Below are 27,378 nucleotides of genomic sequence, written 5' to 3'. Positions count from 1 at the left end.
TGTTCATTTTTGAAACCTAATAAAGGTTTATTCATACTCTAAATATAAAAAGAAGCACTTGTCAGAAATTAATTTAACATAAGTCATTAAAGTGGAAGTCTTAAGCATTGTAATCAGCTACAATATGGTATAAAACTAGGGGAAAAAGCCGGCGAAATATTTGCCATTAAGGTACCGACCATTTTCATACTGAGGCCTGGGATTATTTTGAATAAAAAATACTATTCCAAATTTTTACTCAGCCATTGACAGAAAAAAAATTATGATCTATATTTCCCCAGTTATTAAACAAATTTTCAAATGATTCTTTTTTAAACTCCGACTAAAGCGGAACCTTGCGCCAAAAAAAATTTCTAACTCAACATAAAATCCCCCCTCGAGAAGGAAAAAAGTCTATGTTTAAACACTGTTTTCCAAACATAAAGAGCACGGTCATAGTTATCAAATAGAGTTATCTTCTATACAATCACAAATCACATATTTAGATGAACTAGAAATCACAGGGTTTATAATTGTTTATCAATTTTTATCTAATTTACTTGGGTACGAGGGTGTACAATATTTATGTCAGTTCGTCGGATAAAATTTGTGTTATTCATTAAGGATTTAATTCACGAAAAATTGTAATTGTTTTCTTAATCACATCGGGTTTTAAAACTAACAGGTAAGAGTCATAAAATTTTGCGAATACTGGCCCTTTAAAAACTCATGCATGATCTGTAATAAGTGGTATAATGTATGAATACGCTTATGACACGAGGACTTGAACTCACATTTGGGTCAAATTACAGCGAATTGACGAATATTAATTGATGAAAACTACTTTTTTTATAATTTATTTAAGTCTGATTAGGTTTAAAACAAAACACAAACAAACAAAAAAACCAACCAGGTCGAGGAAACCTGCAGAGACTAAACATCAATAGGTGATTACACTGATTGACATTTTCTTACTCCCATGAGTACAGTCTTGTATTTGTGTTTTGTATGATAGTTTTTGTTCTTTTTTTTGCACTGTTTAAACTCATTCTACATTATACGCCATCACAAAATAAAATAGTTCGTAGACATTTGATCAGTAGACTTATGCGATTATGATTAAACCCATCATTCTTTGATTTGTTTTGATACCCCGCTTAAAAGTGAGAAGTATATAGTGATTATAGTGTTAGTCACAGTTTTTATTTAGCTGTTGGGCTTTTGTAATAAGAATTATATACATGTAGATTGTGCATGAAATTGGCACGTTGCAAGAGTTATCGTTTTTGATTTGGTTTTATATGGTTGATTTTAGTGGGAGATGAATGTATGATTTTCGAAAGAGTAATCAAGGGGACCAAAGTTACGGTAATCAAATGAATTAATCCAGGGGCAAAGACGAGGCATGGAAAACAGACATACACTACAAAGAACATAAAGTAACTGAAAACATACATACAAAGTCACAAAAGCAAATGAGCAACTCGGACTCCACTAAAAACTGGGAGCATGGACCAGGTGCACCCGTAGGGTAAGCGTCTTCTGCTTTTCAGGAAACACCCGGCAAGTTGCCCATAAAAGGTCAAATCCGGTGTAGACGAAAGAGGAAAGGAAAACTATGACACGAGGAACGAATCAGTTTTCATGGTGCAGATGGATACACCATAACGATCCACGAGTCCATAATGACGCCCATAAAACTTCTGTAGTGATGACTTCAATCTTGTAGCAACACAACCCTGTTCCAGAAGCCTACTTGTAAGAATTCTAGCGTGTAGTTTCGGCAAGCCTGGCATAGCGTATGAGCTGCGATTTGAACACTCCATACGCAAGCGCTGAAGGGATGTTGCCACAGATGAAAGGAAAGTTGACAATTCTGAATGAAAAGTCATCACGTTTGTCGTAAAGTTTGGTCAATAGTTTTCCTTTACCATCGATTTCTAAGTGTAGGTGAAGATATGAGGCTGACTTCATAGTGTCTGTAGTATCCTTTATCTCAAGTTCTTCGGGATAGATGCGATGTATCAATTCCCCAAAATTAGGATTGTTTAAAGATAATACGTCATCTATATAGTGGAAACTGAGATTAAAGGATCTAGCTAAACGATCGAAACTACGTATCTCAGCCACGTGACATTTTGACTAATTTTATACAATGAAACCCGTGTAAACCGAACCCATCATGTTTTGGATTTGCAATTGATTGGTTCGGTTTTCAGTTCACCAATCATCAACATACATTAAAATCGATGTAAATGGTTTAGACAGGTTTTCGAATTATTCGGGGTTCGGTTAAAACTGGTTTTTTCACTGTATAGGCTTATGATTGTGAGCGATGTCTTATAAAATGATCTTGCTTTATGAAATAATACTTTTTATATTCTACAAGTGTGGACACAGATTGGTATTGCCCGCGGGGCATATATGAACGTAGACTGGTATTGCCCAAAGAGCAAAATTGAACATACATACGTTTTGTCTGAAATGAGTAACCAATGGAACTAAGATTCTATATTATAAAAAAATAATCAAGAGGCACTGTCAGTATCATTTGGTTTCAGAACCAACATAACGTGTATGTACATACATTCAGCATTTCACAACACTGTCATTAACTTTTCTTTAGAATCTTTATTTGTATACATATAGACATTTGATGTAAGAAGTTGGAATTCTGTTCTTTCATACCACAAGCCAAGTCAGAGAAAAGCTTTCCAGACAATCTCTAGCACTACTTTGGTAATAAAAAGACCACCCGTTTAGGCCTAAAAAATGTTGCCGATCACCCTACTGACCGTCCTTCAGACCCCGGAATCATAATTAACATTATTTTTTTTCGGCCTTGGAAATTTCTCATCAACTGACTGGCGTGCACCAATATCTGTCTTACATGCACTGGAAAGTGTTGATTTTATCCCAAAAAGTATATTGCTGGGTCAAAGATTCAGCAAATGCTGAAATTGGCTATACAACGCTGTATAAAGCGTGCATATTATAAATGGAATCACTAGGTCACCGATCAACATTAAATCACGTGAAAATTTATTACTTTTAATGAATTTAATGAATGAACGTGGTCACATGAACAGCTAATTTCCCCGAATACACAATGACCCACGTTCACGGGTTTTACTATGCCCGGAGACTGTGTAAACGCTTTGATGCTTTACAACGGCATTGAGAGACCCCAAGGAAAACTATTGACGAAACTTTACGACAAACGTGATGACTTTTTATTCAGAATTGTCAACTTTTCTTTCATCTGTGGCAACATCCCTTCGGCTCCTGCGTATGGAGTGTTGATATCACAACTCATACGTTATGCCAGAGCTTGCCGAAACTACGCAGACTTTTTGTATCGCGCTAGAACTCTAACAAATAGGCTTCTGGAACAGGGTTATGTTGCTACAAGATTGAAGTCATCACTACAGAAGTTTTATGGTCGTCATCATGAACTCGTGGATCGTTATGGTGTATCCATCAGCACCATGAAAACTGATTTATTCAACGGGTCATGGTTTTCCTTTTTTCTTTTGTCTACCCCGGACTTGACTTTTTATGAGCAACTTGGCTGGTGTTTCTAGAAAAGCAGAGAACGCTTACACTACCGGTGCACCTGGTCCATACTCCCAGTTTTCAGTGGAGTCCGAGTTGCTCATTTGCTTTTGTTACTTTGTATGTATGATTTTAGTTACTTTATGTTCTTTGTTGTGTATGTCTGTTTTCTATGTCTGGTCTTTGTCCCTGGAGTACATTCTTTTGATTACCACTATAACCTTGGTTCCCTTGATTACTCTCTCCCAAAACGATAGCCAAGAACCTTAAGCAACACCTCAGTCCAGCATGTATTACACATATGAGTGCAAACCGGGTTTATCAGTATTGAGTATATATGTTAGCACGAAAAAGAATATTAAACCAAGTATAGGAACAGTCAGCTGATTGTTAGCGTCACTCATATCGTGCAAATGATTGGCTAACACTGTGTTACGAAAGATTTTTGGGGACTTTAGTGGTTTATATCCACAAAGACAGTCGAATTATCTCCTAGAAGCAACGCTGTTCTAGCTTTATAATGCACGAAATGAATGATGTAATGAATATACGGAAAGTGCTATCATTTTCAACTTTATTGTTTTATTGTTTTTAATAATGCGATTAGGTATGGTGTATATGTCAACGAGACAACAACCCCACAGGAATGAAAATGTCAGCCCAAGACTTTGAATATATAGTTTCTGGGCTGAGGAGCACGGATGTTCTTATTTGAGCTTTGCTCACATTTATCGTTAACACAACAATCTTAATATTTTGCACTAGTATTAGACTATTTAGATCTAACCATCAAACGTCTGAATCAGTGTAAATTCAAAGTTTAGTTTATACAGAAGAGAGAGTACAATTTTTCATTCATAGTTGGGAGTCGAATGAGACTCTTTTTTTTTATTCACGATTCTATTCACAATTCGGATTAGGCAAAAAGGATTCATAAACCAGTTCTGACAGAATCGCGGTTTATTCACTACTGTAAACCATGAAATTTTTGCGACAGTTTTATTTAGCAAACGATTGCGAATTAAAAATTGCGCTAAAATACATTGATCACAGAAATCGCGAAAAAAGACGGTTAAAAAATTTCGCAGCTTTCAGTATATATGTATATTCAGTTTCGGAACCAAGAAATGGAAAGTAATGAGAACTTTTAAAATTTCTTTGAAAAGAATGGCAATTAGTTTGTAATTATACCCTAAACATAAGGAGTGTTCAACTAGAAACACAATTGTCCGTCCGTCTTTCCGTCTGTATATTCGAATTTCATTGCAACTATCTCAGCTTCAATGGATGGATCGATTTCAAAATTTGGTTTGTATCTCAGGACGCTTACGCTACCGGTGCACCTGGTCCATGCTTCAAGTTTTTAATGGAGTCCGAGTTGTTCATTTGCTTTTGTTACTTTGTATGTTAGTTATTTTATGTTCTTTGTTGTGTATGTCTGTGTTCCATATCTGGTCTTTGTCCCTGGATTACATTCTTTTGATTACCGCTATAACCTTGGTTCCCTTGATTATTCTTTCGTGTGGTTAGGCATATGTTGTAGGCGATTGGTATTGACTTCCTGTTTTTTGGGACTTTGTCACTTTTCACTATATGGAGTGATAGAGAAAATTTTCTTCACAAAAATCTCGGATTCAAATGAACGGATTGATTTAGAGTGTGGCTTCATATAGATGAAGCATATGTTGTAAGTGATTTTTTCAATTTCCCGTACGAGTGAGGGTGTGCGTGGCACGACAACATGTGCTATACTTCATATAAAAAGCTTGAGAATCGTGTGCCGCAGAAGAATTACATTACCATTACAACATACAGTCGTCGATATGTTAATATTGTGAAGGAAAGTTTGAAATAAAAATTTCTTCTTTAAATATCGTGCATCTCTATGTTCCTGGAAACATCAACAATTTTCTGGATCGTGTGCCGCAAATGAATTATGATACCACTACAACGTACAGTCGTCGATATGTTATTGAGAAGGAAAGTCTGAAATAAAAATTTCATCTTTAAAAATCGGGCAACTCTATGTTTCTGGAAACATTAACACTTTCCTGGATCGTGTGATTCAAGTGAACCTCACGACTAGATAGCAGTGTGTGCTATCTAGGTCCTCTAATTCTATAAAGAATAATCAATGGAACCAAGGTTAAAGCGGTAATCAAAAGAATGTAATCTAGGGACAAAGACCCTAAATGTTACTAAAATTAGTAACTACAATTTTCTTGTTAGTGTGATTGCTCTGTTTTAATTACATAATATTAACAACCAACGCTTTCATAGAAGCATTTGAAATCCATTTATTTAGGTCAAAGAGAGTTGCTCGCCTTAAATAGGTAATATTTTTGCTAATTTTTTTAAACTCTAACAAATAGGCTTGTGGAATAGTGTTATGTTGCTACAAGATTGACGTCATCACTACAGAAGTTTTATGGTCGTCATCATGAACTCGTGGATTGTTATGGTGTATCCATCAGCACCATGAAACTGATTTATTCAACGGGTCATAGTTTTCCTTTCCTCTTTTGTCTACCCCGGACTTGACTTTTTATGAGCAACTCGGCGGGTGTTTCTAGAAAAGCAGAGGACGCTTACCCTACCGGTGCACCTGGTCCATACTCCCAGTTTTCAGTGGAGTCCGAGTTGCTCATTTGCTTTTGTTACTTTGTATGTATGATTTTAGTTACTTTATGTTCTTTATTGTGTATGTCCGTTTTCCATGTATGGTCTTTGTCCCTAGATTACATTCTTTAGATTACCGCTATAACCTTGGTTCTCTTGATTACTCTTTGTTCAAGGCGAGGTATGATCATGCTTCTAGAAAAAGAATAAAACCAAAGTCCAAAATCGTAATACAAGCAGTACTAGTATTTAAGAGATATGTTGTACATTGGATATATGATTGTTTGCCTTCAGTAGCTGTCTTATTGAAAATTAGGCAGAAGGTAATTCATGCATGTGTAAAACACCCAACAAACTCGCTTTTATTTTTTGTTCAGAAATCGTACATGTAACTTATCACAAAATAAGTCTTTTTCGCTTTGCTGTAGCACTTTATATAGATTGTAAATTATATTGGCAGTCAGCATGAGTTATCGTTCTTGATTTTGGTTTGAATATGAGATGCATGCATGCTTTTCTCAAAAATACAGATCTGAAAATAGAAAGGATTTTCGTCATGTAAAAATAGAGCATACATAAACTTAAATGCATCGTTTTCTACACTATGAATCATTTAACCAATTAAGCAGTGTCTGAACTTTATATGGACAGGTACTTAAAAGATTTGCCTTCCTCATGAACAATCTAGCATAAACAATGGTTTTTTTCCTGAAAGATAATTAAAGTTCAGTTTTTATTTTGTAGATGTTGGAATATGTGATATATGCAATTGTTGCTTTGTTCTACGCCACCAGTCATGTGGAAGGAGCCAATAAGACGACAGTTTATGGATTCGATAACGCTGTCTGTTTATATAATAACTATTCTTGTAAGTTTAAAATTGTTGATCAGAAGAGGACAGGAACCTGGTTCCCACTTTTAACAAATGTTAATCTTGTATATAATTTGGATAAAATGAGCAAATTATATGGCGTGGAAGCTTTTTTTAAAAAAAAAATTCTGGATCGGAACCTCACCCTCATAAATTCCCCACCCCCCAATGTGATGCTTGTTTTTATTTTTCGTTTTTTTGTAAATGTCAAGGTATTTGGAAAGTTTGAAAATTATTTTGTTTACATGTTTTCATGACATCATAAATAACGAATGCTTTGTCATGAATGTCACGTAAAAAATGATAATATATCAGGTTGTCTTAAAACAATCAAAACATATAAAATTACATTTGTACCATTTTGGATAAAGTTACAGCAAACATCAGTATTCTCTTCGCTCCATCTCCCAGACTTATTCAATCTCTGCCGATTTATTCAGCAAATTGCAGATCATTTGTATCTTTTGATAGCCTCGTGATATCTTTTCTGTCAGTAAATTAAGTTGTCAATTAGAAAGTGAATTTGTTTGTCAAATATCATATTGTATGGAGACAAGTCAGGAATTTTCTGTAGATTTTTTTAGCGACCAATTTATCAATTGAGAATAAATAGTTTTAGGAATAGCCCCACTTGTGAGAGAAGTATTTTCAAATGGAAGAGGAACACAAAAAAATTAACCAAACAAACAAAAACAATACAAAACAAAGCAAAAAACAAAAGCAAAAAAAAAAAAAGAGAAGCAAAGACACAAAGAAACAAAGAAGCAACAAAAGAAAGCGGAAACCTAATTGTCAGAAAGTTATTGACATTGAATACCAAATCGGACGTTTACCGGATTCAGAATAAAAACCAAGATCATTTTTTGAAGTAGGGTGTTTATACTGTGTCTGAAGTAAAAACATGAAATTACCGTGATTTTCATGTGAAATTTTACTTAACATGATCTTAACGTGAAAAGTTAACTTAAAATTCACGTGAAGGCGCGAATCACACGAATTTCAGGTGTACTATGTTACAAATTTTACTTGGTCAACTCAGGTGAAAATCATTTGAAATTCATATGAAAGTCGCGTGAAATAACTTTGCCTGTCACGGTAAATACACCACATAAGAAAGAAAACCCAACCAAACTTAATATTACAGCGGGAGGACCTGTTCCATTATGGGCTCTTGGATACTCAACAGACGTAGAATGGAAAAACGTTCTCCAAAAGAAGGTCGTTAACGTAAAAGAGTACTCGGATCCTATAAACAAAATGAGGAGTATGTCAGCATCGGTAGAGGGCGCTAATGTCCAAATGATATTGAACGATAAAGAAGATGAATATTATACTGTAGTAGGTAATGATTTGAATTAAGATTCTACCCTCTTTGATGTAAAATACCGTTGTCATAACAACGCTGCTTTAAACGTTTACAGTGAAACTTGTCTAAATCGATCTCTGAATTACCCAAATCTTGTCTTAACCAGACACTTCAAACAGTCCCTTAAATTTATATAAATTTAAGTTGCAGTCTTTCTAAAAATCAGACTGAAGGTGATTCATGCATGTAAAAAAAACCATCGAATTCAGTTTTTGAAACAGTTACTGATTACTTAACAAGTCACAGTTTTTATTTAGCTGTTGGGCTTTTGTAATAAAAATTATATACATGTAGATTGTCATGAAATTGGCACGTTGCAAGATTTATCGTTTTTGATTTGGTATGATTTTCTAAAGAGTTATCAAGGGAACCAAGGTTATAGCGGTAATCAAAAGAATATAATCCGGGGACAAAGACCAGACATGGAAAACAGACATACACAACAAAGAACATAAAGTAACTAAAATCATACATACAAAGTAACAAAAGTAAATAAGCAACTCGGACTCCACTAAAAACTGGGAGCATGGACCAGGTGCACCGGTAGGGTAAGCGTCCTCTGCTTTTCTAGAAACACCCGCCAAGTTGCTCATAAAAAGTCAAGTCCGGGGTAGACAAATGAGGAAAGGTCAACTATGACCCGTGGAATAAATCAGTTTTCATGATGCTGATGGATATATCATAACGATCCACGAGTTCATGATGACGACCATAAAACTTCTGTAGTGATGACTTCAATCTTGTAGCAACATAACCCTGTTCCAGAAGCCTATTTGTTAGAGTTCTAGCGCGATACAAAAAGTCTGCGTAGTTTCGGCAAGCTCTGGCATAACGTATGAGTTGTGATATCAACAATCCATACGCAGGAGCTGAAGGGATGTTGCCACAGATGAAAAGAAAGTTGACAATTTTGAATGAAAAGTCATCACGTTTGTCGTAAAGTTTGGTCAATAGTTTTCCTTTACCATCGATTTCTAAGTGTAGGTGAAGATATGAGGCTGACTTCACAGTGTCTGTAGTATCCTTTATCTCAAGCTCTTTTGGGTAGATGCGATGTATCTAAAGAGTGCAGATGTGAAGGCAGAAATGATTATTGTTACGTGAAAGTATAGCTTATGTAGAATGTAAAACATCCTTTGTTTGGTGGGTTTTTCTTCACCATGAATCACTTTACTATTGGCAGTATCTGAATTTTATATGGACTGGTACTTAAATGTATTTTAAGAAACGAGGTACTTGAAATGAACGAATATGTATGACACTACTGTAGAAGTTGGTATATGCGGCGGATATTTTAAACCTTTATGACTGGCTTTTTTTTTATATCCACCTTTTTAGTGGTTGTAAAATCTAACAAATGATGAATCTGTTGTGTTGTAAACTATAAGTGTTTTAAACGGTTTACGATCTTTTTCATTTTTAGATAGTTGTAAAGTGACTACGATGTATACATCGATGATATTTTTTCCTCCTAATTACGGTTTGGAATGGCTGTCTATGAGTTATGAGTGGTACAAATTAATGAACCAAACAACTGTGGTATGTATTCAGCTTCAAGATACCAAAATAAGAACAAGTTTTGATTGGTCAGTTTTAGACAATTGTTGGATGATGTAATGAAATGTATTCAATTTAATATATATTTTCTTTGATTCATATGTTAACTCAGAAAATACATCCATTAAGTTAAAAAGACCTTTTGTTGATTTTACCCATAGAATTAAAACAATGATCAATAATGTTATCCAGAATCGTCAGTGATTAACTCAATATTACGTTCAATGCACAGATGTTTGGCATTTTTATCATGATTTATACATAGACGGGTGCTCTCCTTCATGGAACTCCACTGTTGCATCAATCATAATCGCATTACAATCTTCAACTTATACAATTATATAATGCTAAATAACTATATCCTCCTGAAATTCAGATTAAGCATAGATCTGTGGTGATGATGTGATAAATTCCTTCTAACCCTATCCCGAGGATTCATTGAATTTTCCGACGCAGTCTATATTGGATACAAGAGCGCTATTATTCACAATGCAATTTCCGTATGGGGGGTCCTCACTTCCACTTAAATCTAAAGATAGATCCGGGTGGAATTTCTCCAATCTAACGCAATGTTGCTAAAATACACCCAAATAGCTTTTAAATTTTGAAATAAAAACCACCATGTCATGCAGCGTTTCTGCCCATAAATTAAGATTAAAAAAGGGGGATACTTTTTCAAATATCATTTTTTCAGTAGCCACCCTGAGCCTTAAGTGATCCATAAAATACACATATATGTGCTGCTAGCTTTCAAATTCGATACCTTTGGTTCCTTACTGTTCGTACAATTTTTTCATGAAAATATCTGTTATTTATTATCCACCAATCGTGAACGTTTCTGTATTTTCCACTGGGTTGCATGTTGCGGTAAAGATCTGGATACCGAGTCGACGTAATTGCGCTATTGTAACCTATAGAGTTTGCTTTGACATCACGTGACATCCATGATGCTAAACCATGGTAACCTAACCGATGTAGTTTACAACCTCGCATTTCATTGGACAACTGTGATAGCAACCGTGAAACTCAAGGCTCCATTAGGGGCATTGGTGCTTGAAATATTTTCGACCACTTTTCTATATTGAATAATCTTTTATAAATTGGATAATTGGAGATAGATAACTTGTTAGACCAATAAAATAATTGAAATATGAAACATGGTACAATAACACAGTAAATAAAATCTTAATCAGATTTGGGTATTAACAAAGCGAGAATATGCGTCGGCTATCTTTTTTTAAAGATACTACTTTGTTTTATATTGGTAACATTTAACTTCTATTGCCCCTGTTGTACTAGACATAGATCAATCAGCTCGTTAAATGTTCTCGTTAAGCTAGATGACTTCACCTACCTTACCGCTACACATGATCCCTAGTCTAAGTTTTAGTAGAGCCAGGATTTACAGTCAGTTTTGATTTACTTCAGCTGGTTTCTGTATTGTTCATTGTTCATGCTAATTTTCTTCAATGTTTTGTTTATTGTTTTTCATATGTACATAATAGTTTTTTGGTTTAATGTTTTGTTCTTTTGTTGTTTTTTTTTTCAAATCTACAAGTTTTTGGTGTTGGTTTGATCTTGTTTACTAATTATTGCACTTTGAATATAATCCAAAAATTTAATTATTTTTCAGGTTCAGAAGAATGCTACTACCATCCGATCTATAGTTGTGAACCACTGGTCTACTTGTGTATATATACTCAACATAGATATAACGGCTCAAGTAGATTTTTATTTTTCAAGTAAGATAATCTTTTGATGACACATTTTTGCCTTTAAATGAAAATTTTTAATGTGTTAGATGAATGCATTTTTTAATCCCCATTTCTAAGGACAAACTTGTCTCGTTTTTTGACTTTTTTGTGCATTTTGTTCCGCAATTTCTGTAAGCATTTAAAACCGAAAACGATTAGAATTAAATTTGCTACTTCCGGGTACATCGAAATGATAGTGAGTTACCATCATCTTCCATTGTGTGTTATTACCATATTTTTTGTATGGTAGAAATAGTTAAGCCTCATATTTGTTTCATTATATTTGCAGATAGGAGGTTTTTGTTGATAAGATTGTCTTTTTTCTCTATAAACCACTACTTCCTATGCTTTGTTCCGGAGTTAGGGACCCTTTTTCGTGAATTCACAGGGTCACGTGATAAGATCAGTTATTCACCTTGACACTTCCAATGTAAGTGACCATTCATGGTGCAGAAAAAAAAAACAACAACAAAAAAGCAACAACATAGTGATTTGTTTTGGTCTTCATATTTCATATTTTTTACTCCTGCGCGCAGTTCTGTATTTTGGAGACTTTTTTTATATTGTTAAGTCTACCAAATCAAGAACGATTACTCTTGCAAAGTGCCAATTTCATGTACAATTTATAAGATGTTTATCTCAAAAGTGCAGCAGTTGAAGTGCAAACTAAAACTGGTCATGTGGTCTGTAACTATCTGAATAGGAAATAAAAGTCAATTTTGTGGGTTGCATGTACTGATATGCATGCATCAACTCTGTCTTATGTTTATAAAGATTGTGACTAAACATTTTAATTCAGATCAGTGGACGTTCCCTCTAGTGCAACCCAATGTTATTAATCCTGTCAGGGTGGAAATCATCGGAAGAAAACACGGGCAAGGAAAATACTTTTTCCATATAATTGGCGATTTCTATAACTTTAATCCCGCACCACCGAAAAATCCTCTATCAACGCAGGTGAGGTGTATTACAAATAACTGCACAAACCATATTATTTCGCATTACCTGTTCAAAAATTAGAACAATACTTAAATTAACTCAATCATGTGGTGTATATTAAAAACTCTTATATCATATTATTTTCGAATGTTCACCACATGCATTGAAATTATTTTAAAAATAAAAAGACTGAAAATAATTATTACCATCATTCCTTATCATTATTTTTTAAATTCAAAATTATTAGACAACGTTATATTACGTCATATTAACATGGTAAAAATTACGCCAACCAATAAGAAGAGACATTACATCACAAATTAAACGATTATGAAGAAAAAACCTCAAATGCCTGGTACACTCTAATAAATCAATTATACGAGTTATTAATAGTACACCACACGACTGAGGTTATTTTACGATAGAATCTTAATTACTCTTTCATAGACCGAAATATTACAGTGACTCCTTAAATGACTGCAAAATGTAACAGCCATTCCTGAAATGATGCATTTATACATGTAGTATCAAATATTGTACGAGAAGATCGTCAACATTAAAAAGAAAAACAAACAAATAATAATAATAAACGTTGATTTTTTTCACATTACAAAATTTTGTTCAAAACATGTGAGACGAAATTTTTTTGGCGAAAAAGCATGTTACGTCTGAAGAAAGAAACTTTTTTTGCGGGTTCTTGTTTGTTGTCGTTTTTTCATTAATTAAGAAATGAAATAATTGTAAAAAAACATTATACTGATATCAGCAGTCAGTTCAAGTGAAAAAAAAGTGAGCGGTATCAATACGTACCTGCATTATATTTAGACCTCACCGATGTTCACCCATTGTACAACAGCAAAAAAAATACAACACAATATGATTATGAAAAACATATTCATACAATCAAATATGGAATGGATTGACCATAGGTCTGAAGATAATCACCCCCACCAAAAAAACCCTTAAATTCATTAAAAACACTTTCCAAAATTAGAAAAAATATGTCAATACAAAAAACTGTCTCAACCAAACCCTCTATGGTTTAAAACTTGTCTAAATCTTTCTTTTTAAAAGTACATTTATGTCAGTATTAAATGTAACAGTATTTAAAACCTGGAAAAACCGAATACGTGTCTAAACCGAAACACAGTCGGTATAGTTTCGCTTTTTACCCTTTGACCCTAAAGACGCTCTTCAATCTATGGAAACGCAAGTCACCTGATCACAATTCTGTTTCCCGATTGGCCAAATACTGATAACCGAGTGGTGTTCGAAACAAATGTATCGAAACCATGTGCTTATTTTCTTGAATGAAATGTAGAAACTTATAAGTAAAAAGAACGAAATTTTACTGCGCCGGCTATCTTTTTTTTAAATAGTACTTTATCTTCATATTCTTGTTTTTAACATGCTTTAAGCCAATACAATTCTGAATTGTTTGTCAGAAAACAAAATCTTGTGATTTATTTTTCAGCCTCCACCAGGAGTTTTTTGTCCCGATAAATATCCAGGAAAATTAATTTTGGGACCACCAACAAATTTCTACGGTATCATTGAAATTATAGACAGAGAATTTAAAACAATAGTGTTTAAAGAAGTGAGTATAGTTTGAATATGGTTTATAATGATGAAGGCCGTTTGTGTAATTTTATCAAAAATATATTTTTATTTCGGATACATATTTCTCTTTAAAATCTTGTAGACTTTGGTCAACTCTTTCATGCCCTGACTCTTGTCTTCCTGCTTTTATAACATCGTCTATAAAACAAAATGATATCGGACGAACAATACTTAAATCTGTAAAACTGAATGATGTGGTTGGGAGTATGTGGTTGGGAGTATACCGATATACCAGAGGCCAATTTTTTTTCAAAATATATCACCGACCTAAGCTTCGTTTTGAGTAAAACTTGAATATTCATGGACTGTTCATAAAGAAGAGTGTGTAACGTGTATGCTTCGACTGGGGTATTTTAATGGTATCAGATTTGTCATCATCTCTAGAGAAGGCGGGACACATCTGTTTGTCGTGTCATACAAATAAGTTTCAATGAAATGTCAAACTGTTGTATTTATATGTAACAAAACCATTACTAAAAATGACAGAGGTTAAAATAAAATCCCGCGTCTTTTGATATTGTTGATTCGAGTATTATTGATTTTTTTTATTTTGTATTTTGTCATTTTAGATGTCATGGATTTATCTTACACAGCGCACATTTGTATTGCTAACGCATTTTTTACACGACTCGATATCAAGTCTGGTGAATATGCATGTCTTGTATTGAAATAGGAACACATTGTGCTCCTTGTGTGTCAGTGAAATTCGAAATAGTCTTTAATAGATTTTTTTTTATAATAAATTTATGGGCATGGTGATTTACAGAATTAAAGTTAATATTATAATATTGCAATTCAGTTAATAGGTTTTTTCCAATTTTCAGATTTGGTTTCATTATGATCAGAAATATGTACGGTATGATACAAAAACATCATCTAATTCTGATTCAGACCCTTATATGAATATTTTGGATTTTAACACTGGTAAGTTAAACCAACCTTTGATATTACTGTTTTATTGAAATGGTATCTTGACTGAGGTTCCTACTAAAAACACTTAATCCAAGTTATTTTTTAGTAGTAATTTTCGTATTCCTTTCGCTATAGGTATCGTATTCCAAAGACAATTAGTCAATGAATAAACATAAATACCGATGCTTGAAAAAATCAAGCAAACAAAACAATAACCCAAATAAAACGACAAACAAAAACAAAACAAAAACAAAACAAAAACAATAGACGAATCTTACCTTTTGATGTTCTTTGTTCTTGATCAAAGTTTTGTATTAAACTATAGCTTTTTGTATGTTAGTTGGTAAGTAGTTTCGGTAGGCGTATTTCTTTCTTTGATTGTTGAATATAACGTCTTCGGTTATTTGCGACCATCAAGTCAAATAATTGACGTTAATGAGTGTCGATTGTATTCCGATACCTCATCACCAGTAACCCATGTTTCATACCTTATTTCCAGTGGCTTCATAACCAATAACATGAGATGTTTACACCAATTCAAGTATATTGAAAGAATATCACAATTGTCATTATTTATTTTCAATTTCTCGCGTATAATTTTTTATACTTATGCCACGCTCAGTACCAAGCACCACCACTTTATCTTATACAGTACACCAGGATTTTAACACTTTTACGATTTTGGAATATGAAGTGTTCATACTGTCTATATTTTCTTATATAGAGCAGAGCTAATATTCCAACACATCCGCAGACCTATAACCGCTTCCTGATTTACTATGTATCTCTCCGCTAGTTCTGCTATACAGGATGTGAAAAAAAATCAAAAGGCATGAGCACTACTCATTGCAAACCCCTGAAGCTGTTTCCGTTGTAGTGTACCTATCTGCATAAAGAGGTGGGGTTACAGAGGTGTAAAGCTTTGAAATAGCGAATATACACTCTGTATATATGGTTGCTGATTATCTAGCGGAGGGAGACGTCATATTTATTTAGTACCGCTATCGTATAAGTTCTGCTATCTAGGATGTGAATTGTGTTCAGTCAAGCTAGCGGAGTAATATGTAGTGAATAGCGGTTCTGAGGTCACGGAAAGAAATTTCATTTTACTTTCAGGAATCAAGTACAAAATAGACAAATACATCGGTACATGCGACCAAAATCTGGTTGTCATTGGAGATAATTTTGTCAAACAAAGTAACAACAATGCATTTGCCATAGCCCTAATGTCAGCTGCGGAATTTTTTCATCTTGAAAATGCACAGACGCAGTATGTTGGAAAGGTGATTAATGATATGAGACAGATGTAACCTGTAAGAGGACGAAGTTGAATATATTGATATTTAAAAAAATGACTAGGATTTATCTTTCTTCATGGTTTAACTAACCTTTAGAAGTGATCTATTAACGAAAAAAACAATTTATTTTTGTTAAAGATACGAAACTAGTAAAGATTCTTACTTGCTATAATATGTTGGCTTCCTGTCAGACTGAAATCGGGCTTCCAGTGTTTCCAAAGGTTAAATTCGTTATGATTGCCGTTATGAGGACTATGCATCAATTTAATTAAGTGATTTCTAAAGTTTTTAGAAAAATGAAATTTTTTATTTTGTTGTTGTTGAATTTTCTTTTTTATTTCAATATTGGCAATACATAAATAATGGCAGTAAAAATGGAAAAAAAGTACACAATAATTATATATAGACAAGTAAATAGGATAAATTGCTTAGAATCTCGCTCAAGAATATTTATAATTGTGTTTTTAGAGATGGGCACGGGATATCCTATGTGATGTTTGGGTTGGCAGATATTTCGACCAATTGGTTTCAAGAACCTTGACTGCAGAATGGTATTTTGCGTCGGTAAGTTGTAATACGGTTCAAACATGGTATGTTGGAAAAAGTACCAGTATCTTAAGAAGATAAAACAGATATTCTGTATGATTGATCGAAACCTGTGGATTATTCTAAGGCATTACGCATTTGTTTCTTTAGGTTTCACTCATTCATGTATCAAAGCTGTCACATATTGAGTGAATTAATTAGCTTCTTGAGTGCTCAAGTGCTTTACCTATAACAAATATTACGGCTTCTATCAATATGGCAACCATTTTAATTTAATATTTTTTAAATACTGCGGATAAAGCAAAATTATAGAACAATATGCTCTGCATATCCGTCATCATCAAATTGAAACAAGTACTATTGCAGTAAAATTTTGTTCTCTTTACTTATAAGTTTCTACATTTCCTTTAAGAAAATAACACATTGCACACAATTTTAAATTTCGATACAGTTTTTTTTTCGAACGCCACTAAGTTATCAGTATTTGGGCAATCGGGAAACAGAATTGCGATCATGTGATTTGCTTTTCCATTGAAGAGCATCCTTAGGGTTAAAGGGTAAAAAGCGAAACTATATCGACTGCGTCGGAAAAAAAACTTGTGGAGTTATGTATCAATAAGGGTAGTAGTTATATTTCAAGGTATTTTTTACTTCTTACCCGACATATTGGTTTCTCATTTTTGGTAAAAACAATATCATTTTAAGATTCGGAGCTGTTTTTAGTGCATTTTCATTTTCAGGAGGGCTGGTCTGAGGCTGTCGGTCTTAGCCTTCAAACAGGGTCATTAATAAAGATGGACATATTTGCGGTATAATTAATTCAATCTAGAAGTGATATGATATATATTTAATTCAAAATTGTAGTAGCATATAGTCTTTGCTCTAAAAATGGCATATATGTCGTTCAAGGTAGACCTAGGGTAAGGGACATAACCATTGAAATCAGTGATATGCTTGTGTCATATTAAATTTCACCAAACCTATCAAGCTTTCATTCAAAGCAGAATGAAATCAGTCAAAGTTACTTTGATGCTTAAATGAGATTGATGTAAAATGCTAAATGCAAATGTTCTAATGATTGTTAGAGTTGTGTTACCCTAGGTCTATCTCCTTGTTATTTTAAAATATTGTGGCGTTAATTCAGTTAGGATCAGTTGCACTTATATACAGCATTTCCTTGAATTTTCGGCGTGATAAAATTTTCATAATTCAAAATGTTTTCTTTGCATAAATCTGTTTTTTATGTAGATACCATTTGTATTTAAAAATGCACGATTAACACAAAAAAAACAAAACAAAAACAAACATGTAAGTCGTTTAACGCTTTAAGAAACTGCTTTAGTTGAAACTATTACAGTGAAATCGAACCTTCAAAAGTACAAAAGCCTGTCTGAACCACGCATTTTTACCCGGTTATATTAATAGCAAAACATCAAACATAAAGTGAAAAAATAAAATAAGCATTACTTATTTTCTATTTTTTCAATGCCCATGCTGTACTGCCAATTCATATATTATTGCGATTTAAAGATGTGTATTTTTATGAATACCCCAATCTATAATGCAAATGTTGATAAAATTTTCGCAATACTTTTGGAATCTTATTAGTTTTCAATTTTTAATCTGACTGAAAATTTTAGGATGCAAGTGTAGAATATCCTACAACATGGCATATCCACAGATTGGATCCAACCAAACCATCCTTGTCGTCATTCGATATAAATAGTTGTTTCAATTCTGCACAGAAGATACGCTTTATAATTAGGTTCCATGGTATGTAAAGTATGTCGTGATAATAAACCCTTTCGTGTTACCCGTTGGACAATCGATGAGCATGACTGATGTACACTTCAGCGATATTGTGTTTTGAGTAGAACAAAAATTATTTTCCTTGCTGAAGTTATATTGTAAACGTACTAATTTTCGCTATGTTTGCGACGGACACACAAACGCGAAAAAAAGGTACCCACGAAATTGATTTTTAACACGACTATTATCATTTTGTTTAAAGTGACGTCCCTTTCTCACTTCAAGATAAACGTTCTATAGGCCCATGATGGTGACATCCCTGTCCCACTTCAAGTTAAATGTTCTCTAATAGTGACGTCTCTTTCCCACTTCAAGGTAAATGATCTATGGGCCCATAATAGTGACGCCCCTTTCCCACTTCAAGATTAATTTTCTATAAGCCCATAACAATGGCGTCCTTTTCCCTAAATTTCCATAGGTTCGTAATAGTGGCGTCACATTTCCACTTCAGGTTATATTTTTATAGTTTCATAATTGTATTCTCGACCTCACTATTTCAATGCAAAATTTTCTATATTTTTTTTCTCTTAATTTCTTGGAAACATGTAAAAGAACTTAACGCGTTGTTACGAATATTAAAATACTACAAACGATATAAAATTAAATTTGTCAATATTTATATAATTTTTCAATTAAGAGCTTCTTTATCAGTATGTGTCTTCTAAAAAAGACCATAAAGCGTCTGTTTATCCCCTTTTGAATGTTCCGAAACGGATACGGTGAAAATCAGGAGTACAAATTTATTGGACCCATTATGTTTGCCGTGAAACATGAAGAGATTTAAATTGGTTGATGTCAGTTTTTGGGCTACTGCAACAGGTAAACAATTTGGAAACAAACCTAAAATACTCCCAAAATGAGAATGAACAGACAGTAAGAATGGTTCGAGGTGGAATGATGAACGCTGACGTCGTAAATAACATTCGTGTTGAAAGTATAATAAAATTAAGACTAGTAACACGTCTAACAGAAAAATGACTCACCAAATGATGACTCAGAGTCCGTAATGCCACGACCCCCGGCTGGTCTTCTGCGGTTGCCTCAAATTAAAAGCGGAAAATACGATCACAAGAATACCTGATGGTCATAACAACATAATTTCGGGTCAGCTGAAAGGTGTGATAATCCGCAAACTGAAAGAGTAATCAAGGGAACCAAGGTTATAGCGCTAATCAAAAGAATGTAATTCAGGGATAAAAAGAGACATGGAAAACAGACATACACAACAAAGAACATAAAGTAACTAAAAAGATACATGCAAAGTAACAAAAGCAAATTAGCACCTCGGACTCCACAAAAAACTGGAAGCATGCACCAGGTGCAGGTGAAACTGAATAAATTATTTTGATCCGCCCATATTTGGTGCAGAAAGTTTCTTAGACGTAATTTTGTCATTGAGTGACGAAGATAGTCATACAATATAGAATAGATAAATTAGGCCTTGTTTTTACAAAACGGTAAAATATTATTATTGAATAAATTGTTGTGCCATTTCTTTAGTTGACTAGTATATTATTGTTCCTCATTCTAACCACTACATCCTTACTTTGGCGTACAATAGGAAGAACTGTCGCAAATGTATGACTGTTCAAAAGTAGATAAATTGAAAAAAAAAAGAAAACCAAAAAAACCAAAAAAAAACCCGAAATTTTCTTGGATTATAGTAGTCTACTGTTAAAATTGTTCTTCTTTAATAATTCTCTTTTTTTTTGCAATTACATGTTCTGTGCTTGCGAAGTAAGTGTCTTTCGTCATGAAAGCTATAAAGTAATTCATATTATTCGATTAATCTTGACTTGTCCTCGGGTTTATTTTGCAGTATCAAACAAAAATGTAATACCAGGAATAAGCAAGTCGTATTTGAAAGACAAATTACAGTATGAAATGACAAAACTGGCCATGATAGATCCAACCAGAATGTCCGATATTTCTGTAGGTATAGATGTAACAAAAGTGCTCATTGGCCCACACAATGACAGATATTTCTTCATGTAGTATTATAACAGAAAATCACAATGCACTACGTGATGTCCGATGTAATAGAAAATCATAATGCTCCACGTAATGTACGACATTTCTGTGTATGTAATTGTAACAGAAGAGCACAATACACCACAGAATGACCTATATTTCTGTATGCATAATTGTAACAGAATAATAACAGATATTTATGATGACGACCATAAAACTTTTTGTGTACTGAATTGTAGCAAGAAAACCCTGCTCTAGAAGCCTGATTGTAAGAAACCTAGCTCGATACAAAAAGTACGCGTTGTGTCGCCATAGCATATATAACATATGAGTTGTGATATGAAAACTTCCAAAGGGTGTTGCTACAGGTGAAAGTTAGCGATATCGAATGAGAAACCATCGCGTTTGCTGTATTGTTTGGTGATTAGTTTTCCCCTTCCATCGATTTCTAAGATTCGGAATAGGTCATCGAGTACCTGTGCATTATTTGTTCCTACATGAATGCCGACCGTCTTTTGAAAAACATGTCGATATAAAAAATCCAGTACTTTGGTAACATTATCTTCGATATCTGAATTGTTTTTAAAAAGAACATCAAGTACTACGTGTTTGAATCTAGGTGTTTCATCGTTTTTGGAGTAACAACGATATATGATGCTTTTAAGTCGATATACAAAAAAAAATACCAATATGGACCGAAGATTTCCGCCGGTGTTTTCTAGTCGGTTAGTCAGACGTGTCGGAGATCCCGTTCGGTTTATATATAAAAAATATTTCCCTAAATTTTTAGTATCACAAAATGCCACCATAGCACGAAGACTTCATTTCTTGTATTTGAGATGGTACATGTAGGTCTTCTCCGTACTAAGGGAACCAAGGTTATAGCGCCGAGTTGCTCATAAAAAGTCAAGTCCGGGGTAGACAAACGAGGAAAGGAAAACTATGACCCGTTGAATCAATCAGTTTCCATGGTGCAGATACACCATAACGATCCACGAGTTCATGATGACGACCATAAAACTTCTGTAGTGATGACTTCAATCTTGTACCAACATAATCCTGTTCCAGAAGCCTATTTGTTAGAGTTCTAGCGGGATACAAAACGTCTGCGAAGTTTCGGCAAGCTTTGGCATAACGTATGAGTTGTGATATGAACACTCCATACGCAGGTGCTGAAGGGATGTTGCCACAGATGAAAGGAAAGTTGACTATTCTTAGTGAAAAGTCATCACGTTTGTCGTAAAGTTTGGTCAGTAGTTTTCTTGGCTTTCTTTTTTAATACTTTTGGTATAGAGTATTTCTTGTATACATTGTTTTTTTTTTCCATTTAGATCTTAATGCTACCTACTGAAGGTAACTCATTGAAACACGTGTACAATACACCATAAGTTGCAATATTTTTAACTTTTTTTTTAATTTAAGTAGCAGTCTTTCAAAAACACATAGGAGATGATTCTTGATTGCCAAAAAGAAAAAGAAATTAAAACAAAACAAAAAAACAAAACAAAACAAAACTCCGAAATCACTTTTATTTCTAATTAAAAGTTACAAACCACAAAACCAATCTTAGTTTGTAATTTATTTGTTGCACTTCCGAAATCAAAATTTAAATTGTGTATGAAATTGCCATTTTGCAAGAGTAATCGTCCTTTATTTGGTTGATTTAATACATATCTGAACGACTGTCGTTACGCAGTTACGTAAAATATAGTATATGTAAACTGAGCAAGCACCGTTTATTCATGGGGGTTTCTATGCATTTCAAAATTCTGAAATTGTTTATTGACAACATATTTGTCCAGTGTTGTGGACGCTTTTTTCAACAAACGGTCGACATTCCAATGCGAATAAGTTGTGCTCCTCTACTTGCTGACCCATTCCTTAACTCTAATGAGGCTGAATTTATAGCTTATCATATCCACAAGATGGAATATCGTTTAGCTAGATCCTTTCATCTTAGGTTCCGCTATATAGATGACATATAACGGTAAAAAATCCTAGTTTCAGGGATTATATAATTATCCTTTATCTCAAGTTCTACTCCTTAGAACACGAGATAAAGGACAATGTGAGGTCAACCTCATATCTTGACATACATTTAGAGATTTATGTGAAAGGAAAACTATTGACAAAACTATACGACAAACGCCAAGACTTTTCATTCCGTATTGTCAACTTTCCTTTCATCTGTGGCAACATCCATTCAGCACCTGCGTATGGAGTTTTTATATCACAACTCATATGTATTTAAGAGAATGCCGTAATTGCGCAGACTTTTTATACTGCACTAGACTTCTTACAATAAGGCTTCTGTAAAAGGGTGATGTTGGTACAAGATTGAAGTAAGTCATCATTACAGAAGTTTTATGGTCGTCATCACGAACGGTGTATCCATCAGCACCATGAAAACTGATTTGTTTATTGTTTCCTAGTATTCCTTTCCTCTTTCGTCTACTCCGGACTTGACTTTTATGAGCGGCGGATGTTTCTAGAAAAGCAGAAGACACTTACCCTACCGGTGCATCTGGTTCATGCTCCAAGTTTTGAGTCCGAGTTGCTCACTTATTTTTGTTAAATGTTTTCCATGTTTGGTTTTTGTCCCTGGATTACATTCTTTTTATTTCCGCAAGAATCTTGGTTCCCTATATTACTCTTCCCTAATTTCCTTATTTTTACAAAGCTTATCCTTAATATCAACTTTTAAGTTATAAAAAAAACATTGCCTGCTACCGCAATGTGACCTGCGACCTCAAGGCTTTTTTTCTGTAAAGAGAAGTGAAAGAAAAATAAAACTTTATGCTGTAATGTATTTTGTAGACAGAGCATTTTGATGGGGATGATTTTTATTTTGCTGCCACACTGCTTGACAGGCCATCACAGGTAAACAGTAGAGTTCAAAGAAAAAATACCTTCATCGATGTCAATGGAGCGTTCCATTTCTTGAGGGCTCAAATTGGAGGGAATTGGTCTACAAATGTCACAGCAAGAACGGGAGAGGTGTGTATTAAATTCTTTTGAATGTATGTTTTAATTCAATTTATTTTTTTTTTATTTAAAGTATCTTTGTGAAGTTCAATAGTGCTGTTATAGTTTGAATAAATGATAATTTAAGGTTCTGGCTTATGAAAAAAAATACAAATAACACACAATGAAAAACTACAATAGTTTGAAATCGCATCGTTTTAAAAAAAACTGTATTGAAATTCTTAAAATGGTTTCAACAGGAATGGTTAAATTATTTAAAAGGTATCACATACCTCAAAGTTACTTAAGGTAATTTCGAATGGTAGATATAAAGTTACAATTAAGTGTGTTGCCAGTTTTATTTTAAAACAGGTTGTTGAATGAAATAAAAGATAACTGACCTTGTTTCTTTGAACATGTTTTTTTTTCTCACACCACAGACTGTCATATTTTATGGTGTAAACATGATACAACTCAACTACCAGGACGAACTTACAACAACAACTATTCCTACTATCCCAACCAAACCGTATATCACTCCTCCCACACCACCCCTCCCTGGCCATAAAATTAAAACCACGTTCCCAACCCCGCCAATCCCAGATCCAACCTTGCCAAGCACACATCCAACTACCAAACTGACAACTCATACGTTGGGGACCACAGCGGGCGATAAACCAACCACAAAACCTACGCCAAATAAACAAAGTAAGGGTAATTATAATAATAGTGTGCCAGTTTTGTACAAGTTAAAATAAATTGTCATGACTTGTATGAGTTATAAGAAGTGAACATTCTATTCGCATTATTATGCCTCGTTCAAATATAATGTGCATGTGATTAGTGTTCTTGTATTAACCAGATTCTATGCGATCGATTGATCAAAATTCGAGCTCAGCCTTGTCCACACGACTGTAGAATTCACAACACAATCCAATTCAAACGCGTATGCGCACCATTATAACTTGAATCGTAAATTTGCGTGTGAAGGCGTTTGCGCATATGAATTCGGATTCGATTTGCATTAAATGCCCAAGGGCACATAACATTCGATCGATCGTAATGCTTATGGCACGTTAACAAGGCAGGATAAGTTTAATTAAACTAGATTCCTTTATTTATCAATTTGGCTTAAGTTTCCATTTCCATTCAAGAACCAGTCCACATGAAATTCAGACACTGGCAATGGTAGAGGTAATTCAAGTTTGCTGCTTTGGTCTTTGTACACCATATTTTGACGTTTAATATATATGTATTTTGGAGGAAACAATCAACCAATTCATGAACGATAACTCATGTAAAGTGTCTATTTTATGTTCAATTTTGGATTTCAAAAGTGCTAAACCGAATGTGAAACTAAGAATGTCTGTGAATGTTTCTGATTAAGAAAAATGTTAAATGGGTGTGTTTTTATCATGCATGAATCCCCATGTCTGATTTTTATAAAAATCGCTACTTTATTTGAATTGAATGTACATTGTGATCGAGACTTTATAAGATGATACTGTATCAGATCGCCTGGAGCATTTTAATTTCAGTTAACTTACCATGATCGATTTGTTTTTCTTCCGGTAAAATAATAAGAAGTTTAATCACATGTAAAATCCAATTATGTTCTTGTAGGTATGACCAGAATCTAAAATGTTTTATGTTGTTGAAGACACTTATATTTCATAATCTAAACATCGGGGTTCACTTTTGTCGGCTAAAAGCTAATCAGTTATTTTGGAAAAAAACAAAACAAACAAATGTTCCAAATGCTTATTAAATAGACACTTTCGGGCAATTTTTTTTAAGTATGTTAAATAATTCTGCTATGTAAATGTTAATAATGTTCAACCAAATTTTTAGGAGAAATTGCCACATTTTCTTCGCGAAATTACCAACTGAGCATGTCCAGAAAAGTAGCACGAAAGGGTCTATTGTGATTTTTTTTTTCGATAAATGTGTTTCTTATATTAGATACCGACAATGGCATTACGTCTTTGTTATTGTTTTTAAGATTCAACTCCGAAACCGTGCATTTGTCCTAAAACAACTTGTCCTGTATGGACTACACCAAAACCTCCTCCACAAAAGATATGTCCGACTGTCCAGCAGACACCAAAAGCGAGCAAGAAGCAGACGACACCAAACGTGTTAGTTTTGAAAACAACACTAGGTCCGAAAATTACTTCCCAACCTAACTGTTCAGCAATAATTGCAAATATGCAAAAGGCGGCTCAAAGCAATAAGACAAACGGCGTAAGCAAAGGTAAGTAACTATTTTAGGTACATGACGACTCTATGACAAAAATGTAGCAGGTGATAATTCGCCCTAATGTTTTGATGTTTCTTAACCTTTTCTGTTTCGGAAATGCGACTGACGCCTCTTAAATCTCATACCACAAATTAACATCATGCCATACCATCAAGCTTTTGTATCTCCTTACCTCTGGGCATTTTAATATTCGATCGAGTATTGTAGATGTTTTCTTTTTTATGTGAATTTGTATCAGAATAAAATTTCTGTGCATTATGATCTTGATAAAATACTACCGACGTTTTTTAAACAACTTACCAGTAAAACAATCTAGACAAATTTGTACATGTGATGTTTCTGCTATGGCGGAGACCCGTAGACAAACGTACCGGTCCTGGTTGTAATTCACATCCGAGAGAGTTTAGATGTTATGTCAACTGTTCACGATATGAATAATTATGAAATGCTTAAAAAAGGCAAATTCACGGATCAAAAATCAGTTTCAAAAGGTTCATTTATTGAAAGTTCAAATCGTTAAAAGTCGATTCTGAACTTGGTTATCAGACCTTTGTACGTCAAAAATAACCGAGACCAATTAAACTCCGTGAACGTACTCTAAGGGTGTAAAGGTAGACGAAATGTTACCATACTCTGTTTCACCACCTAAGCACGGTTTGTGATAGAAAACTTGCAAAGGAATATCTTTGCTCCGTTGCAAACCACAAGTCATAGGAGCTATAATTGATGTGGCTGCCTGATTCTTACTTAGACAGATAAGTTAGTCCTAAAGTTACCTGATTGTGAGCAATTTATGAAGGGTAATAACAAAAATACCGAACTGATAAAATATAGGCAGTAGTCAAAAGGAATGTCCGTTTTAAAAAAAAATGGCAATATCAGGGTAAAAACAGTAAAATTGGAAATCACCGCAATTGTCTTGTTTTAAGATGAATATTGGTTAAAACCAGGTTTTTTAGTGGGCTAAACGTTCCGCTTCAATTACGGTTCATTATTTCCTTACAGGTGCACTTGCTGGTGCTGTAATCGCCATGTTAGTAGTTGGCATGGGTATTGGCATTGTAGCCACGTGGATATATTTGACAAAGTTCAGAAAGATCAGACCAGGTCTCATCAACCATATGGATGATGACTCTAGATATTGATTGTGCTCAGTTTATGGTGACGTAATCTCATTCTGCAGACATTTATATGGTGATACGTTGAGGCAATATGACACTATTGTACAATTCTTAGCATACGAGGAAGTCTGCATATCAAAATATTGTTGAACTGATTTCTAAAAATGCATTAGCAGATTGTTTGAATACAAATTGTTTTATCTTCATTCGTTATAAATACACGAAAAATTTATGAAA

At 34.0% G+C, this 27,378-nt stretch overlaps 1 protein-coding gene across 2 annotated transcripts; it reads left to right on the top strand.

Annotated features, from left to right (window-relative positions):
- Positions 1–507: 507 nt before the first annotated feature.
- Positions 508–27,378, top strand: LOC148610554 (uncharacterized). Of its 2 annotated transcripts, none has more exons than XM_088595680.1 (17): positions 508–664; positions 6,898–7,021; positions 8,169–8,366; positions 9,814–9,929; positions 11,581–11,689; positions 12,501–12,658; positions 14,115–14,237; positions 15,085–15,184; positions 16,289–16,455; positions 16,939–17,034; positions 17,757–17,825; positions 18,657–18,789; positions 20,645–20,757; positions 23,614–23,793; positions 24,201–24,468; positions 25,763–26,014; positions 27,026–27,378. In XM_088595680.1, exons 2-17 carry the CDS (start codon positions 6,898–6,900, stop codon positions 27,163–27,165), a joined length of 2,346 nt encoding a protein of 781 aa, XP_088451806.1. In that variant the 5' UTR covers positions 508–664; the 3' UTR covers positions 27,166–27,378. The 2 variants fall into 2 exon arrangements, with proteins under 2 accessions (XP_088451806.1, XP_088451805.1); XM_088595679.1 differs by having other exon boundaries at positions 24,201–24,474.

The sequence above is a fragment of the Perna viridis genome, chromosome 8 (genome assembly GCF_037379345.1).
Source record: "Perna viridis isolate PV_CMFRI_1.1 ecotype Kerala chromosome 8, ASM3737934v1, whole genome shotgun sequence".
Classification (NCBI taxonomy): domain Eukaryota; kingdom Metazoa; phylum Mollusca; class Bivalvia; order Mytilida; family Mytilidae; genus Perna; species Perna viridis.
Note: the sequence above shows the minus strand (reverse complement) of the source record. Positions and strands in the feature narration are given on the sequence as shown.